This window comes from Seriola lalandi, unplaced genomic scaffold (genome assembly GCF_002814215.2).
Source record: "Seriola lalandi dorsalis isolate HSWRI2012SDOR001 ecotype SW California unplaced genomic scaffold, Sedor1 jcf7180002054470, whole genome shotgun sequence".
Classification (NCBI taxonomy): Eukaryota; Metazoa; Chordata; class Actinopteri; order Carangiformes; family Carangidae; genus Seriola; species Seriola lalandi.
In genome coordinates, this window is record NW_019525023.1 from 1695719 (window position 1) to 1713615 (window position 17897).

At 39.6% G+C, this 17897-nt stretch overlaps 2 protein-coding genes across 4 annotated transcripts; both read left to right on the forward strand.

The window, feature by feature from the left end:
- Positions 1-442: 442 nt before the first annotated feature.
- sft2d1 (SFT2 domain containing 1) lies at positions 443-13070 on the forward strand. 3 transcript variants are annotated; one of them, XR_015437587.1, is made up of 9 exons: positions 443-702; positions 1431-1517; positions 2765-2847; positions 7049-7130; positions 7587-7622; positions 7708-7766; positions 7847-7909; positions 10294-10323; positions 12542-13070. XR_015437587.1 is itself a non-coding variant. In XM_023411835.2 (8 exons), the coding sequence occupies exons 1-8, from the start codon at positions 637-639 to the stop codon at positions 12579-12581; spliced, it is 483 nt and encodes a 160-aa protein (XP_023267603.1). In that variant the 5' UTR covers positions 443-636; the 3' UTR covers positions 12582-13070. The 3 variants fall into 3 exon arrangements, 1 of the variants encoding a protein (XP_023267603.1); XR_015437588.1 differs by having other exon boundaries at positions 7847-7905; XM_023411835.2 differs by lacking the exon at positions 7847-7909.
- A 144-nt stretch (positions 13071-13214) lies between these two features.
- prr18 (proline rich 18) lies at positions 13215-17875 on the forward strand. The gene has a single exon (XM_087175453.1). It carries the CDS (start codon positions 15456-15458, stop codon positions 16221-16223), a length of 768 nt encoding a protein of 255 aa, XP_087031579.1. The 5' UTR covers positions 13215-15455; the 3' UTR covers positions 16224-17875.
- The last annotated feature ends 22 nt before the right edge of the window (positions 17876-17897 follow it).

The following is a 17897-nucleotide window of genomic DNA, read 5'->3' on the forward strand; positions in this document are numbered from 1 at the left end:
AGAAGGAAGCATAAACCATTTCATGAGTAGGAGCAATCTAAAATATGTGAAAAGGGTTAATATGATAAAACAAACAAGAGAACGCTACCACTGATGTAGGCTACACCTATTTTCCTGTTCAAGATTTTAAAGATTTTACGTAAAATAATTTAAGTCAATGGCTGCCTAACTGTTATGTTTAAATAAATAGGTTTTGTTGTTATTGTTGTTTTGAATTGATTTAAACATTGTAAGGTACCAACAGTCAGTCACACCTGAAATGCCGTAAATTTGTGCATTCAATGCAAGGCTGCACATTTTCGTTTTGTTCTTTCTTTTGTGTACGCAAGTAGATTCGTAATACGCTTATTTCCGACAGCACCTAAAGGCAGCAACATTTGCGAGGAAGTGGGGTTGGTGAAGTTGTCTTCATACGCTGATCTGCGGTCAGTGTTTGGCATGCCTCCGCAGCAACACGGAGTGCTGACAAACCGATTCCAAGCCGGTACTGACAGGAAGTATCGCTCAGGAAGTCAAAGTCGCTACTGCAACAAAAAAAACTTGTCGACATAGTTAAACAGTAGACATACAGTAAGACATATCTATAAAAATTGGACTACTCTGTTTTCTAACCAGTTTGCTAGCTAGCTTCTAGCGATGGACAAGCTTCGTCGTGTGCTAAGCGGCCAGGAGGAAAATGAGGAGCTGGGTCTCACTGCACAGGTAGCTACTGTATGACAGTATACGCTGCTAATGCTAACGTCATGTCAATGGATAAAATGTATTAAAAAAATAGCATTATGTTGTCTGAGACTCTGCGTCAATGTTCGGATACCTGCTGTTAATGTTAATGTGGTTTTCGTAGAGTAAGTTGGTAGCTGTAAGTAAAAACGTCGGTGCATGGCAGTTTGACAGTTGGCTAACGTTAGCCAACAAAACAGTGCCACTAGCATGTTTATACTTGTTTATCTTTCCGTCTCATGTTGAGCTAGCTATCATGTTATTCTGTCGGCATTTAATGAACTGTATTTGTTTGTTTATTTATACTTTTTTACACGCTTTCACGATGAGAAGGAAATGAGGTAAGGTGCTGATTTCAAGACTGTTTTTCGTGATGTTTTTTTTTTTTTTTAACTTGTTACAAAGTTAATGTTTCACTAGCGTCTTCAGTGCTCGAACTCCTTCTTATCTTTGCAGATTGTACTCTTTCCAATTAAACCCCTTTTCCAATAAAATCTTGATTTTATTGGTTCATTTGCCTAAGTTCAGTTTGCTGAGTAATAGTAACTTAGACCAGCACTGTGTGTTTGTTTGTGTTTTAAGATAATACTGTAGCTGGTTGTTATCTGCTATGCTCCAGCCAACATAGTTAAATCATGAGAAGGAAGCCTGTGGGTTTTTGTGCAGGTCATTAGGTTTGTCTTGTGACATCCTCCCATTGTTCTCACCAGGTCCTTGATGCCAGCACTCTTAGCTACAGCACCAGGGTGAAGTGGTTCGTCATATGCTTTGCTGGAGGCATCCTGTGTTCAATACTTGTGAGTGTCTTGGCCTTTAAAATTGAAAAAGGCAGCTTTTATGTTCTGTCTGACATATGCAATGTAGAGAATGCAGAGCGTACATAACACTGTTAGCAAAGTCCAAGTTAATCTTTTCTCTCCATCTCTTTCTTGTGTGATGTTTGGTTTGTTAGTTGTGAACATGATTCAGCACCATTGCCGTCAGTACACATTCTTGTTCTCTTGCACTTGCAGATTAAAGTGAATAGCAAATCACCTGTACTTAATTAGCACATAAAGATTGCTTTATCTCACTGAAAGTTTCAGTTTAGGAAGTCTTGTCACGGACAGCACTTGCTGATAACACTTTGAAGCCACCTCATAATGCTAATTCACACTGACAAATCCCTGACAAAACCCCTCTGTTGAGGCCTGTTGGTGATATTCACAGTCAGGATATTTCTGCACATCTGTCAACTAAACAACATTTCTTAATGTCTCTTCCATTCATGCATTTTTAAACACTTCCCTTCGTCACGTGCGCAGGCCATCTAAATTTCCCCCTAAAAATACAAGATGTCTGCCAGTAGACTTACTGATTGGCCTACTGCTGACAGTTCCAGCCTCAAGAAGACCCTCAAATTTGGTTTCCTAAACATCAGATCACTGTCTACTAAAGCATTATTGACAAATGACTTGATTCCCTCTTAGCTAACCACTTTCTATCACTGTCCTGACCACAGTCATTGTACAGACACATTCACAAAACCATGAATAGACGGTTTTGGTTTGATCACCACTAGACAAATTAAATGTGAGCAAGAACTGTGGATCATAAGAATGTGTAATGTGCATGAAGTCACACACAGAAAGAGATGACAAGCAATGAGGGGAGAGAGATGCAAAAAAAAACCCGCTGCCGGCGAGACTCAAAACAGGTTCATGGTTGGCGTATTATGGTGTAGAAATAATCAATGTCCAAACCCCCACCCCATATGATATGATATGGGTTTCAATTAAGTTTTGGCAGTGATTCTTTAACAAAGCCTAGCAGGCCTTGTGGTATTTTAGCATTAGGGGAAGCCTATTATGTCATTATGTTTCAGTATAATCATAGAACAGCTCACACAATCCCTTGTTGTTTTTAATTTATTTTAACAACAATAAATAAAAAAGGTCCAGAAATCCTTTAGCTACTTGGTAAAACTACTGCCTTTTGTCCTCCTCAAGTAAAGTGTGGTGACATTATTCTGTGTAGCTGACAGGCTGTTTTGTTGTTTTAACAGGGCTCAGCATTGTTGTTCCTTCCAGGCGGAGTCAAGCTTTTCGCTGTCTTCTACACACTAGGGAATTTGGCTGCTCTTGCCAGGTAAGTCCAGTCAAGGTCTGGCTGGTCTGAGTATTAACTTGATGTTGTATTTTCCTCAGCAGTGTGGTGCACTGCCAGGAATGCAACAAGTAATGAGCTGCAGGCTTGTACACTCTGATATAATTTTGTCTTGATAGCTGCCACACCCTGTAACAGTCATCCTTGACAAAGCTACACATTTCTCTTTTTCAAGTTTGCTTCTAAGCTCTATATAAAGAAGACACATCAATTAATCATGCCTTTAATTTACCACCATTCCCATGTGTGCACTCAGCAGCTGTTGTCCAACTCGTGGAGCACAGTGCCTGAGGAACCATGCGATTTTTTTCATTCTGATTTATTGATATTGACATTCTGATATTGATGATAAACAGTGGCAGCTACTGGTTCAGCTCAGGACTGTAGGATTACAACAGAAACGATAATCTCCATGATTTAATCAGATTAGTATTAATTATTAGCGTTGCTACAGTTTAAATGAACAGAATCACAATCACATTGCATCACTAAACATAAAGTATGTTTCATGAAAAGGTCACATAATAAAGGGTGTCAAACCATCTAAGTGTAAGTAAAATTAGGCCTCCCAATAATGCCACTGCAGCATGCAGCCGTATACAGACTGTTTAAACCTTCATATAAAATGCACTTACATTATGCTAGACGGTTACCTGTGTAGAGAGAATGCACTAGCCTGCAGCTGCACATTTGTTTTAGAAGCAGAGACTGTTAATTACTACATGAATAAGAGAAATAAGTTAGGCAGGCTTACCTGTGAATAGGGATTGCACAATTCTGATTTAACACAGCAGGTACTCCAATCGCAAAAGATTATTATTGCACCTAATTAAATTTATTTTTGTGATCTCGATTTATTATTATGCGCTTAATTCTGCTTAATTATATGTTGCTTGAAAGTCAGTAAGTAATGATTGGGGATAAAGAGACAATGGTCGGTGTGAACAGGCAAACTGTCTGTGCCTTCTAACTGTTTGTTTTGCCATCTGACTCTGTGAGAAGAGAAGACATTCGTGTTTGCTCGCTCTGCGGTATTACACCAAGTAAATGACAACACCTCTTTATAGAAGCATACAAGGATAATTCCTTCACGGTGACAGGGCATTATACTAATAAATCTGTCATTACAGTGCCCTTACACAGGCGATATCTAATCTTTATGGTTTATATAATTCTAATTTACACAAAACCAAAGGTGTAACTCAGCACAGTAATTTGAATTTTAAGTCTAAAACTAGTCTAAAAGTTTCCTTTTTGTTGTGTGACATTGATTTAACCAGTATTCCTAGGATCTGACTGTGTGCTACACTGACATTAGACACTTTCTTATCCTTGTTGTTAATAGTTTTGTCTGTCTTAATTGAATGGTCCAGTAAGATTAGAATTTTATTGACAGTAGATATCAGCGGCCTCCTGGATTTTACAATACCATGGATGATTTAATGTAGATAAGCCGAGATCTAAACCCAATAATAATGTCTTTGACTTGTTTGACAGACAGTGGCTCATTGATGAGGGGTTTGTTTTCAGACAGGACAGTCTCTATTTTCAGGTATCATATGTCCAGAAGGTTTAGATGCATCAATAAACTGGGTCACCTTCTGCTCTCATAGCCTAGGTTACTGATCCAAAGCAAGCGAGTGTCATATTTTAAAAAGCTTAAACCGCTTTTCACCTGTATGTGACTTTGAAAAGACAGAGACCATTGGTTTCATCATTTCACCCACAGTAGTCATGTTGTAATGACAAACACCCTAAAATTAAAACTAATCTTTAACATGTTGTTTTGTTTGTTTGTTTTTATTATCAATAATAATAAAATCCGTTTTGACTAGCAGTCACTTCAAAAGTCACTTCAGTTTGATACATTTTATTCTGGTGATGGGTTTCTTGTCTTTTTTTCTGTGTAACCTTGCTGTCATCCAACCTCAGTGTGTCGTTTTGTCTTTTGTCAAATTAAATTTAAAATCCCAGTCCCGGTCAACCATACAGAACATTCAGAAAGCATTCAGAGCCCCTGACTTTTTTTCACACTTTGTTATGTTGCAGCCTTATGCTAAAATCCTTAAAATTCATTTTTCCCTCATCAATCTGAGATCAATATCCCATGATGACAGCAAAAACAGAATTATTAAATTGTTGCAAATTTATATAAAAAAGGAAAAACTGAAATATCACATTGACACAAGTATTGAGACTCTTTACTCATTACTTAGTTGAAGCACCTTTGTCAGCGATTACAGCCTCGAGTCTTCTTGGGTATGATTCCACAAGCTTTTACACTTGCATTTGGGGATTTTCTGCCATTCTTCTCAGCAGATCCTCTCAAGCTCTGTCATGGTGGATGGGTACGTCCATGGACAGCCATTTTCAGGTCTCTCCAGAGATATTGGATTGGGTTCAAGTCAGAACTGTGGCTAGGCCACTGTAGGACATTCACAGACTTGTCCCTAAGCCACTCCTGTGTTGTCTTGGCTGTGTGCCTAGGGTCATTGTCATGTTGGAAGTTCAACCTTCAGCCCAGTCTGAAGTCCTGAATCAGGTTTTCATTAAGGATATTTCTGTACTTTGATCTGCTCAGCTTTCCCTCAACCCTGACCAATCCTTTTTCCTGCTGCTGAAGAAAAACCCACAGCATGATGCTGCACCACCATGCTTCACCATTGGGATGGTATTGGGCAGGTGATGAGCAGTGCCTGGATTCCTCCAGACAAGACACGGAGAATTGAGGCAAAACAGTTCAATCTTGGTTTCATCAGATCAGATCTCAGTCTAAGAGTCTTTTAGCTGCTTTTTTGCAAACTTGAAGCAGCTAGGTGAGAAGCTTCTGTCTGGTCACTGCCATAAATCATCAGATCTGTGGAGTGCTGCAGTTATGGTTGTCCTTCTGGAAGTTTCTCCCATCTCCACACAGGATCTCCGGAGCTCAGCCAAAGTGACCATTGTGTTGCAAAAATTCTGTTTTCGCTTTGTCATTATGGGCTATTACTTAGATTGATGATGGAAAAAATTAATTTAAACAATTTTAGTGTGAGGCTGCAACATAACAAAAAGTGAAAACATTTGAAAAGATTTCAATACTCTCTGAATGCGCTGTAGACAGATGACTGATTTCCCTCTCTAGTCAGCAGTAGCAGTGTTTGTGTGGGTATCATTATTGTTTCTGTCACATTGAGCAGTTGAAAAAAAAAAAAAACATCCATCCCTCTCTCCAGACCAGTAGAAAGAGCCTGCGTCAACACTGACTGCGCTCATGTCTCATCTAACAGATGTGACACTCCACAGACTCCCTCTACCCACACAGCTCTTAAGCCCAGAGCTGCGTGCCTCGTCAGCGGGGAAAGCCTTTGTCTCGTTACATTTACTGACGTCACACATGCATCATGTAGGAGGTTTTAAATGTGTCATCGTGGTGTTGGGCATGAAATATTTAGCCCCCTAATGATTGCCACATGTGTCAATTTGATTGTGGTGGCCAGACAGTTCTGTCTCTCAGAAGAGATTTGTTTGTGTTTGTGTACACATATATGAAGACTTCGGAAATTCTGATTCCGAAATTCGCCTAGACGATGAATAGACAAATTGTTTTTCCCCTGAAATATTGAGTAAATACAGAGGTTTGTGTGACATATCTGCTTTAGCTGACCATGGTGATGATATTTGTTCTGTTTGTCAAACCTTTGTCATTAGCATTACAATATTAGCATGCTGAACAGACAAAGAAAAGAGTGGCCCGAACAGAAACAGAAAATTAATTAACACATGTTTACAGTCTTGGCTGTTTTGTTTAATGGGCAATCTCTAAAAAACACAATGAAATTATACCACAGTGATGAAAGGTTAGCACCAGACATAACGACAAAACATGATAGTAATAGTTTCCTGAATTTCTATGAAGATTCTCAGTCATCCACGCCATGGTTATCCAAGAAAAGTCCCTCACCTGTAAGTCGCTTTGAATAAAAGTGTCTGCCAAATGACTAAATGTAAATGTAAGATAAATGTGAAAAAGGTTGAATCAAGGGCAACTGAATTTGTCTGTAGATACTTGAGGACGTTTCACCTCTCATCCAAGAGGTTTCTTCAGTTTCTGGGATTAACATTTTAAACAAAAGGTTACTGTACTTTTTACTGAAGTTTGAAAAACTGTCACTTCTCTGTTTCATTTTTTGTTCTTCTAAAGCACCTGCTTCCTAATGGGACCGTTAAAACAGCTGAAGCGCATGTTTGAACCAACAAGACTGATAGCCACCATTGTTATGCTGGTAAATACTTTGTATTTTACTGTTACTTTGAGCTCTTATTATGCTTCACTGGACATTTATATATCTTCCAGTTTAAATTGGAGAGCATCTGAGGGCTTTACCTTTTTAATGTGTTAGAAACAGTTTTCTTAATAAATCCTCCTTTACGTGAGGCAAGATTTTATTTGTCTGCTTTCACCTACGCTTGAAAGGTCTTTCTGACTTTGGATTAGAAGGCCACATTCAATTAAAGGTCTGATACTCGGCAGCCTTAAGAGGTTGAGAAGATAAAGTGACTGATCTTGACAACATATTTCAGCTTGACACCATTGTTATTTTCTGTGAGATTCAGTGGTTTTCTTTGGGTTAGAATTTTGCTTCCTATAAAACTTTGAGAGAAATGAGTTGTCAGATAGCAGACATTATTCTGCAAACAAACAAGAAGATACTGTAATCGTTCCTTTCTTCTTCCACCAGCTCTGCCTTGTCTTAACACTTTGTGCAGTGTTTTGGGTAAGTAAATAATATTAGTTTTCAAGCCTGTATATAGTTTTTATTATTTTTTATGCAGAGTTATAACCATTCTTTTATTTTACAGTGGCATAAAAGGGGACTGGCTATCATCTTCTGTATTCTGCAGTTTTTGGCAATGACATGGTAAGTGTGACTTGAGACTCTAATCTCTCCTCTGTGCTACAGTTGGCACATTCATCTACTCATCACTCACACCTACGCAGATGAATCCATCTCTCCATGATGCAGAACTTTGCTCCAGCTGCTTCGGCTTGCATTAAATGTCCGTGAGTTGATAATCACGCTGCTGAAGCTTTTAAGCTGATTTACTGCTGTCAGCATGTGCACTATCTACTTGTCACACAGTACATTCACACCACGCTATACCTGAATTTTTCCAATGTTTCAGAGCAACATATCTTATCAAGAGAGTTCAAACTTTTTTAACTAGGAGTATCAAGAGTAAATATTATACCACAAAGGTCATCTAATGGTAATAAGAAGCACATTTAATGTAGCATGAAATATCTGATTAAACCAATTTGCCTTAGTTGGCCTGAGCATTGATATCTGCTTGACATTAAGGTTGAGTCAGTGGTGTTGTAATAAGACTGATAGGTAGGTCATGCCAAGTGTTTCAGGCAGTCAGTGTGTTTTTGGCCTGTAGAGGAAAAGGTAGCGCCAGGATCAGTGTGGACCTACTTGTTTTGACTCGCTTCACCCTGGCAAGTACAGATGGACAGGTATTTCCACACAAGACAAAGTCAGTGCCAGCTGTCTCTGGGGTCATGACTACTACTTCTAAAATCACAGGTGAATGGTCCAATCAGAATACATGCATAACACAAATAAAGACCTGAACACTTATTATCATACTATTGTATAGAAAGTATAGATTATTAATTGACAGAAGAGCTTAAGTTCTACTCACAAGGTTTTATTGCAGTACACAAAACCGCGTGCCATGTCTTCTGTCATTTCATCTGCCTTATAAAATCATATTCATGTTTCTGTTTTTTACACAACCTAGTGTGAAAATTAAGTTTTTTTATAGCAAACTGATGGTCAAGAACTTAGATGATTGATGCCAAACATTCTCTTTTCCCTGCTTCTTTCCTGTGTGATGATTTGATGCTTGTGTCATTTTATAAAATTTCAAGTAGGATATCTTTGGTTTTTGGTCTAGATGTCACCTTTTGCTCTGGAAAATTGCAGTTGCCTTTTTTGTCTGACATTTTTTGAAATTAATGATTAAAAGTAAAGTATTAAAAATGTGAATAAGGTTCAGTCCTAGTTTTCATACTACTTTTAAATTCATGCATTTGGTTTTCTGAACCCTGCAGATAAATCAGACTAGCTGATTGAGAAATGAGAACATGTAGTAAGGGTCATTGAGGTTAAGTTGCTGCACAGCAGTGAATAATAAGAGCTGTCAGTGATGCGTATTGGCATGTTAGCACTTGTATGGTCATCAATTTGTACATATTTGCACAGCAGAAACAAAAGAGTTTCAGTGTGTGAATGTGCATGGAAACAAACACCAGGAATGGACAGTTTCAGTGCATCACTTAGCAGGACTGTGTCAGCCTCATGACGACACTACTTTCGCACCTACATGTAATACATTCACTTCCGCTCTGCCTGCGTTCTCAGAGGCATCGCCATGGCAACCACAAGTCACACATCCCGGACTCATTCACAACAGACTGGGGGGCATAGTGCACTCCCACGCAGGCATTCAGAGGTCTGTGTGAAGGTGGTTCTGTCATAAGACGTCGCCACCGACCCACACACAGAGGTGGGCAAAGTCCAGTCCTCAGGCCGAATTCTGTGAAGTGACCATATGACACTGAAGCTTTACTGGCAGATTGAAGGAAGTAGTAACATTTCACTTGACTTATTCGCTTAGTTTGCTTATTTAGTTTGGACATTTAGAACATTCGCTTGAAAAATGTTCACAGTACTTAAACAGTTGTTACAGCTCAGATGGGACAGATGAAGGTTTCCTGCTAACTGGTGGTCAAATAAGATGGCAGTCATGCTCAGGCTTGGGCTGTAGTTAATAATCTAACTGCTGTACCAGATTCCTCACATATTTTTCATATATTAGTTTTCTGATCAGGGGCTTTTTTAGCTAAACTTAAGTTGTAATCACTTTGAGCATTCTTTTTGGAGTTTTTTTCTCTGCTTTTAATCCTAAATCTCAAGGACATTACATCATACATCATCATTATAAAAACAGACTGAAACTTAAACTAGAGTAAAGATCCTTGGATTTCTAATGATACCAAATATGTCATGTTGAATTACAGGAAGATGTATGAAGTGCAGTGATTTTAAAGACGTACTGAACTATCTGGTGCAGCTAAATAATGGAAACTTGCCTGTAAATATTTCACTAAAGTAGCTGAACAGAATGTAAAGATAAATTTCAACTTTGAAGTCATCTCTTAGGCGAATCTAAGGGAGATTTCATATTCATTACATATGAGCATGAAATAAATACTAATGGTAGTGTATTTAAAAAATATTTCATGAGCTTGACATGCTCAATGCAGTATTTTTATACTTTCTTCTGTCTAATTAGTGTATTTTACATTTACAGACAGTAACTTGTGTTTAATATAAACAGTGTCTCCTCATCCTGATGTTTTCTGTTTTTCTCTTTCAGGTATAGCATCTCTTACATTCCATTTGCCAGGTAAGACTGATTTATGTTTCATCTGCATTGACCTTAAGGTGATGCATATGTCCTTTAATGTTATGTTCATTTGTATGTGTTGCTTTCTGACTAAGTCTCTATACATCTATATAAGAGTAGGCCTTTCACTTCAGCCACTTAGGAGAACTTACTGTCAAATGAGACCTTAAATAGATTTTCATCCGCCATTTAAATATCTTGGTAATGCGCTGCACTGCCACACACAACAAACTGGAGGGAAAACGAGGAGCGACACTGCAATGAAAACATGTTTTTATTTACCTCTAAACACTGTTTGCCTCCACCATATGGCTGTAATCCCCCACTACGACTAGTGCAGTCTCTCAGTGTCAAACAAATGGCAGCTTGTTGTTTCACACTGTGCTGTTGCCCTGTGACCTTATTTGCTTTATCCATAATATCTAAATTAAATAATTTTTTGTGAAATAATGCTCTTTCAGCCAGATTTACCAAAGGTATTTCTCCTTCATGTATCTTTTACACTGGTTGTTGATGAGCTTATGTTAAGCTCTCTAGGGCGGAAGCACAATACAAAATTTAATTATATCTACACCCAAATCAGAAACAGAAAAACCCAAAACAAGGATAAAGATGCCAGCCGTTCTCACGGGTTACTTGTTTTTATTGTAGATCATATACAATATAGATCCTAATAGCATTGAAAGAAAATAGTCCCATATACTCAGGTATTTACTTCTTAAATTATCCCATATGGTGTACCACCTCAGAGCCACAAGCCAAGCATGAGGTGTAAAGATGTTTTGTCAGTCCAGCTGTAAGCAGGGTTGTGTCTCATTTTGGTGAGAGGTCCAGAGCCCCCCATGCAGCCCCCTGACTAAGTGCCTTGTGTATTTGGGCGACCCCGTAATCCATTCTGACAGCTGAGAGACGTACTATGGCTTCCCCTCCCCCAACCCAAATGCTAACAACAACACAAAGCTGAGACAAAGGCCTTTTTTCCCGTGCCACTCTTCCAAAAACCAAATTCCAATGGAGAAATACAAATTTTACTGCTAGTTTTAGGGCTGATTGTTGAAGTCCCAGTGATCACTTGTTTATGTGTCAGTCCTTTGTTTTTATATTTCTTCCATTTTTGTCAACACATCCTCCTTAAGCTTCTTACTTTAATCCATTTTTCATTCAATTTAGATTTCATTATTGAGCTCTCTGTTGTTTGCCATGTTCTTAGAGCAGCTGCATCTGTTGATATCAGGCCTCTCTCACTCTGGGTGACACATAAAAAAGCATTAGTCTTTGCCTTTCCGATTCCTGTCTGTGGTCAAAGAAACTGTGATACCTGGCTAGCCACAACACCACATGGCCAGTGGACTTGATCCTTTAATGCATTTTACCTTGTTGCCTATTTATAACCTCTCATTCCTGTAGACCAAGGTACTAAAAGCTGCTGCATGTGCACTTCCCACAGTGCTTTAAGGCTACTGTTGCTCTGATATTTAATCAGAAGTGAGGGAAAGTCTCTGAGACTGATCATTTATTCATGCAGTTTTAAATAGTATCAAGCCTCCAGTGAATAAAAAAAACAACCTGCATGCTGTATTGGAGGATAATATGAGGACTCTGGTGTTGAAAGATTTTAGTTTAAACACTGGAGGGACTAACCGAGGCATTTGAAGGCGCGATTCTACTGTCTGTCCACGACCTCCCCTCCTCCTCCCTCTTGGGCTGCTTATGATCCCCCCTTCTCCTTTTAACCTTGACGGGTTTCACACCTCCTCCACCGAAATTTGACTGTGGCTGCAGGCGAAGTCTGCATAGCAACACACTGATGGCAAGAGCAAGTGGTGTGAAGGGAAACAGTGTAGGCAAGGGTCTGCGGTTGCCATGGTGATCGCTCGCATTGCATCATCCTTCAACACAGACTACCTGGATAGCGGGAGCCCCCATCACTCTGAACATGTGGTGCTTCCCCGCCAAAACACACTCACTTATTCATGATGAGCCCCACCCTAATCATCGCAACAAAGGGTGCAAGTTGCTTTTTTTGTCACTTTTAATTCTACACGCATGACAGAATTTTGCCTCCTCTGGATTCATTTATTCCTCAACAATTTTAGGACAACACTCCAGCAGCACACCGTCATTCCTTTTTTCTTGTATTTCTTTTTTTCATTTTATTTTTTTATAATGCTGCTTATAATTTGTTTTGACACTTTCTCCCCATTTTGTTGTCTCACAGGGATGCTGTGATGAAATGCTTCACAACCTGTCTGAGTTAGGACTCTGGAGTCCACAATTCAATGTGAAGACTGGTCCTGAAATGCAAACTGCAAGAACAGTGGCTCTGTAAAATATAAATCCTATGTTGTTTATACACTATATCTCCAAATTTTTACTGTGGCTTTTTCCTACTGTGAATTTTCGCTTATTAGGTCTAGCAGAAGGTCTGTAACAATAATCAGATTGTAACACTCATCAGTCTTTTGCTTTTGATGAGAGAAATGAGTGCTTAATATATTTAAGATATTCCAATGTTTTCCAAGGATTTTATACAGTTTAAATGCAGGGAAAGTGCCTTAACATTGTGTTATTATATAATATATATATATATATATATTATATATATAAAGAGATCTGTTTACACATTGACCACCCATACATATTTACAGCTTTAACAGTGTGAAATTCTATTTTCTTCTGGATTTGTAAATGGTGTTCTGACTTCTTACACACAAACATTATTAAAACACATGGTCTTCCTGTTTTCAGTCTGTGTATGAGGCACTGATGTATAGAGAGGCTCTCAGATGTTATTCCATGTTTATATATGATAATTTTCCCTGAGGCAGTTGAGGCACTGCTTCACCGATGGTGCACTGGGATGTATGATATCCACTGCTCTTTTGAGGTTTCTCCAGCTAAGCTAAAGAGATTAAAAACAAAAAACAGGTCCTATTAGTCTTCAATATGTATTTGAACACCCCCACCCACCCCGCCAGCTCAACAAATTACATTAAAATTACTCTTTTTAAAAAAAAAAAAAAAAGAGATTTCCTGCCAGATGTAGCAGTGAAGCAGTTAATTACGCTCTTCTGAGCATTGTGATTTTGACGTGACCTAATAACCCAGTATAGCTTGCATTCGGTTCCCTATATTGCTTTGGCATCGTGGCGTAGCCTTTGAGAATGTGGTTGTCATGACAACCGCCTCTGGGAAGATTCATAACCTCTGCCTACCCCCATCTGTGGTGCAGATGTGTACATTATCCTGATGAGAAGGTGTGTTTTATTTCATGACGCACGTTGGACTGGCAGTCAGTTAGGAATATATCACCAGATTTTGGTTTACACTGGTAATATATATATATATATATATATATATATATATTAGTCTCTGCATACCAAAACTCTAGTGCCTCCTATCATCCCATGCATCAACTGCAGAATTTGACCAGAAACGTGCCTTAGGGTTTTCTTTGTACTTGATGTGACTAAATAACCGCTTTTTACTTCCTGTTGTGCAGCCCCCACACGGTTTCTTTAGAGGCTTGTATAATGTTGTGGTGGATTAACACAGACACAATCTCCCTTTAGCACTACTTGTTCAGCTAACTTGGTGGAGACCCTGTAAATCCCTCTCAAAGTAATCTTAGGGATAAAATCATTCCATCGAATGAAGGGACTGTGGTTGTTTTTGTGATCCGTTTTCTTTACCCGCCATTTTTGGATTACGCCAAAGTTAAAGGATGAAGGGGAAATACCCTGACCTTGGCAATCTGTTAGTGTCCCAACTGCTTCCTCTTCATTACATCTAATCCATTCTTATGTCAGAGAGAAGAGGGCTCCCACGCCACAACAGCCACTGAAATTAAACAAGTCTGTGTCCCCTGTTCAGCCTCATGATCCAGCTCATCTGGTACAGATGAATAAATAACCTGGCCTGTTTTGGTATGGGTAATTTCTATGCCATTTATTAACACAACAAGTTGTATGGTTGGCCTAACGTAGAATGCAGAGTGAATTAAAATAATCAACATAATTCTGGTCAAAAAAACTGTCCTGCTGGTTTTGCAGTGTAATATCCTGTTCCATTTTCTACTTGTTACATATAGGATTAGATCAATCTGAAGATATGAAATTACTCTTAAATGTCATGTGATATGGTAATCATAAGAGCAACAACATATCAGTTCATGACTCCATGGAAAAATGTTAAACAAATTGTGAAATATGAGCATCCTCAGGCAATATCAAATAAACAGTCTAAAAACTATACATTTGGAAGGAAGTATTGATTGTTTCTTATACCCTACACTGAGTGAAACAAAATCACATTGAATCAATTGTGGAACTGTGCGGGTGAAAGCGCAGACAACAGCAGAAGGGGAGAGAAATCAATATTGTAGACTATTTGTATATTCCCTCGATGTCTTTCATAGGCTGTGTGGCTGAAAGAACAACAATGGACCATCTATACACATCAGTTTATTGACATTTGAGACTGTATTGACACATTTCATTGTGCCAGTGACATGCTTACAGTTATCTTTAAGCACCAAGGACCAAACAGTTGGTTTATGATCAACATATAAGGCAGGGGAGAATATCTTCTTATTTTCAGTTAATTTGCCCGTTTAAAATAATTTATTTCTTAAGAATAAGCCCAAATGAGTCACTCTTAAGTAAATCAGATCAGTCACTATACCACAATTCTTTAAATACAATTATGGGTCTTCAGATTATCTATGAGACAGATGTTGGAGTGTGAATGTGTGACATAGTCCAGTGACCGGAGAACAGCAGAGCGGCGCTGTGAGAAACGATGAGGGGAATATGAGGTGGATGTGGCTCGTCGCCTGAGGAAGTTATTGGAAATTATGAAATGACATCACCAGTTTTTTCATGGCTTTGTTCGGTGCGTCTCCTGACCACGCCTTCCTGCCACCGCGATCATAAAGCAGCCAGGCTGCGTGAGTGTGTGCACCAGTTGAACTCCAGTCGGCGCAGACAACAGGTGCACTACAGCCTCCCTCCACCTCGCCGTTGGATAATGCCCACAGAGCGCTCCTTGTCGCTTTGCGCCGGGCTTCCTCATCTGCACTTTGAACATTTGCACGCTTTTATATCCTGATCGCTTCCAGATACAGAAATAAAATGCCTTTTCCGCCCATCAGCCTCCACCAGCGGATCTCCTCTCCTGGCAGGGAACTATTCGGGAAAAAGAAAGCCAACGGAGTGCCTCCTCAATCTGAGCTCACCAGCAAATCCGGTGGAGAGAAAGGGGGGTCCGACAAGGAGAAGCAGTCCTCTTCTTGGACCTCGGCGAATTTAAGGAATTTGGGGCGAAAAGCCCTGCAAGAGAAGCGTAAAAGCCCAGCTCAGAAGCCGGGGCCCGCTCAGGAGTCTCAGGGAAAGGGCTCCTGGCTGTCGGTGCCCAAACCTCAGGACTCATCGGAGGGAGTCAGGCGCTCCAGCTCCATGGACTCTACCAGACATCTCCAAGGGAAAGACGAAGGAAAGAAGGAGATTCAGTTTACCCTCAGCCTCACCCCCGAGGCCATTCTCGTCATCCAAAAACGTAATCTAGAAAAACAGATGATGGCGAAGCAGCAGAAGTGTTGCGCCTCCGCGGACTTCCGGCACCGGCGAGTTTTTCCATCCAAAAAGACGCACGGAGGGTCCAAGGGCTGCGCTCCTGTCGCCAAAGTGGAGAGCGCCGAACAGGACATCACCGCCATCGTTAAAATATCTCTGTTGAATGATCAATACAAGTACGATGATGTGGAGTATGAGGAAGAGGATGCGGATGTGGATGAGACTGTTGTAAGGAAATGTAAAGAGTGGCTGAAAGGGGTCGAAAACGCCGCTGCTTTGGGAAAAGTCGACAAACTTTCTGCACTCCCGCACCTTAAAGGCTGCTGACACCTTACGCCTGATCTCTTACTTCTAAACTTCCAGTGAAGAGACGATGGACTCGCACTGATGTAGGCCTGCTGCGGTGGCATCCGAAATTCGAGTCTTGCAAATTGAACGTTTGTAAATGAGAGGAGAACACACTTGTCTCCAGAGGAATGTCAATTTGTCTTAATAATAATTTCCTAAAATAGACGTTACGACCTTAAAATAAAATGACATTTACTCACGAAAACAGAAATAGATGCATAAACTGCATTGGAATAAGATTAAATCTGACATTCACTTCTTAACAAGAATCAGATTTTAAAGCTTAGCTATTTGCAGCCTAACTCATCCAACAGTGCTTGTTATGGTTCACAGGGACGTTGCTTTGCGAGTTTAATGGCTATTCAATGTTTTGTTGAAGTTTGATTTTAATACCTTAATATTTTTGTCCTTTGCACATGGTTTTTGTTTTCAGCGGGGCGCCTGTGGATTGGCAGAGAGCTTTGCCTAAAGGGACGCGAAACTGTTCCTTTGTGCTGGAGAACAATAAGCTGTCAACAACAGGGCTTTATTTGCGCCTGCTGCAGAAACCAAACTGGACTGTTTATTTTTCCTCTAATGAGAGGGTTATATCCTTTGTAGGGATTTATCAGTGTTGTACAGTATTTAATATTTACTAAATATTTGTACTGTCAAACGTTTTCTCAGCTGATGATTTTATGCCATTTGAAGTAAAACGTTTTTTTTTTAATTATACAAGTGTCTCTGACCCTTTTAAATCTGCTGATTTGTGTTGTGCCTCTATAATTCTGTTACATGATGCTGGTTTGCAATCATTTAGATTTCTTTCACACTTCATGGCCGGTTCCCAGACTGTTTTTTTTTTTAAAGGCTCTTTGTTGCCACTGTTGCTACCTGAGGCCATTTGGGCATTAGTGTCCTAAGCTTCTTAGATTTCCTGTTAAGCAGGGTTGATCAGTGTACTGTAAGGCCCAGGTGCATGATCCCATCAGGAAATTACCCCCCGTCTGCTTTTCTTTTGTCACATCAAACAAATGTCATTGGTACAAAAATCTGGCCCATATTCTCAAAGTGCCAGAAAGATGTTCCCACTATGAACTTAGAGCTTAATCCTGACAATTCCATACTCATGTGGTCCTCACCGACCAACAAAGCACCATGTTTGTATTGTATAGGTAGCAATGAGCCCAGTTAAGGGCCTAGAAACAAACCAGTAAATGACAGTTTTCAGCAAAATACACTAAACCAAACAGAGAAACTGAGCCATAAAGACACTTCTGGCTTCTTTGTTGCTTCACCTCAGCTGCCTTCATTTTATTGCACTAATCATTAAACCACTCAAAAGGAAACTTTGAAGGAAACAACGATCGCATGCAAACCTTGGGCGCAAATGAAAAGTTCATGCAGGGTCACAAACATAGTTAAATGTGTGTATCGTGTGGCGGTTCCCTGCAATAAGTTTTAAACTCTTTTGTATTGTTCTCTGTAACTTGGTAACCCGAGTTTTACTCAGAGTGTGGTTCACTTTAAAAGCTCAATTACAGCTTGGACAGAGGAGTGTAACGTTTAAGACGGTAGAGTGCATTTGAAAAGCTCACACACCAACGACTGGTAAGCTGTTTTTTGATAAATAAATAAGTAAATGAAACTTAAATCCTCAGGTAACATTGTCAT